The sequence below is a fragment of the Photinus pyralis genome, unplaced genomic scaffold, assembly GCF_008802855.1.
Source record: "Photinus pyralis isolate 1611_PpyrPB1 unplaced genomic scaffold, Ppyr1.3 Ppyr1.4_LG4, whole genome shotgun sequence".
Taxonomy (NCBI): domain Eukaryota; kingdom Metazoa; phylum Arthropoda; class Insecta; order Coleoptera; family Lampyridae; genus Photinus; species Photinus pyralis.
In genome coordinates, this window is record NW_022170511.1 from 28,498,542 (window position 1) to 28,500,303 (window position 1,762).

The 1,762-nt window shown below is 36.8% G+C and overlaps 1 protein-coding gene across 1 annotated transcript; it reads right to left on the reverse strand.

The window, feature by feature from the left end:
• Positions 1–407: 407 nt before the first annotated feature.
• LOC116168130 lies at positions 408–1,109 on the reverse strand. Its single transcript, XM_031483802.1, has 2 exons — positions 986–1,109; positions 408–937 (listed from the first exon to the last, which is right to left on the reverse strand). Exons 1-2 carry the CDS (start codon positions 1,104–1,106, stop codon positions 711–713), a joined length of 348 nt encoding a protein of 115 aa, XP_031339662.1. The 5' UTR covers positions 1,107–1,109; the 3' UTR covers positions 408–710.
• Positions 1,110–1,762: the final 653 nt, after the last annotated feature.

The window sequence follows — 1,762 nt, forward strand, 5'->3', positions numbered from 1 at the left end:
GTATGTGGTCTCTTCTTGTGATTCCCTTCACTCTTCGCAGATATTTCATGTCGATTGTCTGTATTTTACCTAGTTCTTTTCTCCCTAACGTCCATGATTCGCTGCCATACGTCAGAATTGGTCTAATATTACCTTGTACACCATCATCTTTGTTTTCCTGGATACTTCTTTCTTGCTAATAAAATTCTTATTTAGTGCATAATACATTCTTGCCGCTTTTTGAATTCTTTCATTAATTTCTCCTTCTTCGTTTCCTCTGTCGTCGATTTGTACGCCAAGGTAGGTATAGTGTGTCACCTGTTCAAGTTTTTCTTCTTCAATGTAAATATGTAACTCGTGTGGTTCTTGTGCTATTGACATTACTTTTGTCTTGTTTTTATTAATTTTCATTCCATTTTCTGCTAGAATTTTATTCCAAACGTCCAAGTTGTCTTGAAGGTCCTTTTGGTTTTTGGCAGTAATTACAATATCGTCTGCGAATGCACATGCTGCAATCTCTATTCTTGTCATGCTTTTGTATCCGACGTGTAGTTTTTTATTTATCTTTTTTTGACACCGTTTGATAATGTTGTCCATAAATATGGTGAATAATAGGGGACTCATGACTCCTCCCTGCCGCAATCCTGCTTTGGTCGTAAAGCTTTCTGATTTTAGATTTCCTTTTATGACACGATTCTTACTATTCTGATATAAACTTTGTACTACTCTTATTAATTTTCCATTTTCTCATACAAAATTTTCCAAACTTTCTTGCGAGGCACCTTATCAAACGCTTTTTCTAAGTCTATAAAGGCGAAACATGCATTACTTTTCTTTTGTGCCGTCTTTTGAATAATTTGCTTTATGGTGAATATGTGGTCTTGGGCACTTCGGCCTGGTCTGAATCCGCTTTGTGGCTCGCTTAGAGTTGTTTCGATTATCGTTCTTAACCTTCTCTCTAAAATACGCTCGTATAATTTTAGAGTCGTACTTAGAAGTGTTATACCCCGGTAATTGCCGCAGTCGTGTGGGTCTCCTTTCTTAAATATTGGTACTACTAATCCCTCGTCCCAATCTGTTGGTACCGTTTCTTCGTTGAACGCTTTATTAAATATATCCAACAGCATTTGTCTGCCTTTACTCCTAAGTTTTTTAACATATCTCCCGTTATCTTGTCATGTCCAGGTGCCTTTCCTAGTTTTATTTTGCGTATCGCCTCCATCATTTCGTTTAGTGTGATAAGATTTTCCTCTTCATCCTGTTCTCCTACTGCCCTTGGAAATTCTTCGGAGTCTTCTTGTGCCTCTTCTAACAATTCTTGAAAATATTCTTTCCATCTGTTCATTATGTTTTCGTCTGTTGTTAATATCTCTCCTTCTCTGCTTCTAATTGATACTGTATTTCTGGTTTTTCCTTTTCTTAACGTTTTGATCATCTTAAAAAAGAGTTTCTGATTGCCTTTACTTTCTTCCTCTATTTTCTCACCAAAATCCGTCCAAGCTCTCTGTTTAGCATCTATGACTAATCTTTTGACTCTTTCACGTTGTTGTTTATATTCCATGTAATCCGCGATAGTTCTGGTACTCAAATATTTTTTCCATTTTCTTTTCTTATTTCTTACTTGTTCCTTTATTTCTTCATTCCACCAAGCTGTCTGTTTCTTGTTCTTGACTGTTCTACAAGTTCCGCATACCTGCTTTGCTATCCTTAGCACCAAGCATTTGAAGGTTGTCCACATCCCTTCAACCCTGCTATCCACAGACCCGCAACTTTGTCTTTCTAT

Bases quoted from the DNA above. Each gene is read 5' to 3' on its own strand.
- LOC116168130 (XM_031483802.1), bottom strand. From the start codon at position 1,106: ATGCTGTTGGATATATTTAATAAAGCGTTCAACGAAGAAACGGTACCA. The intron at 938-985 runs GTATAACACTTC...AGCGTATTTTAG, and splicing joins CGACTGCGGCAATTACCGGG to AGAGAAGGTTAAGAACGATA.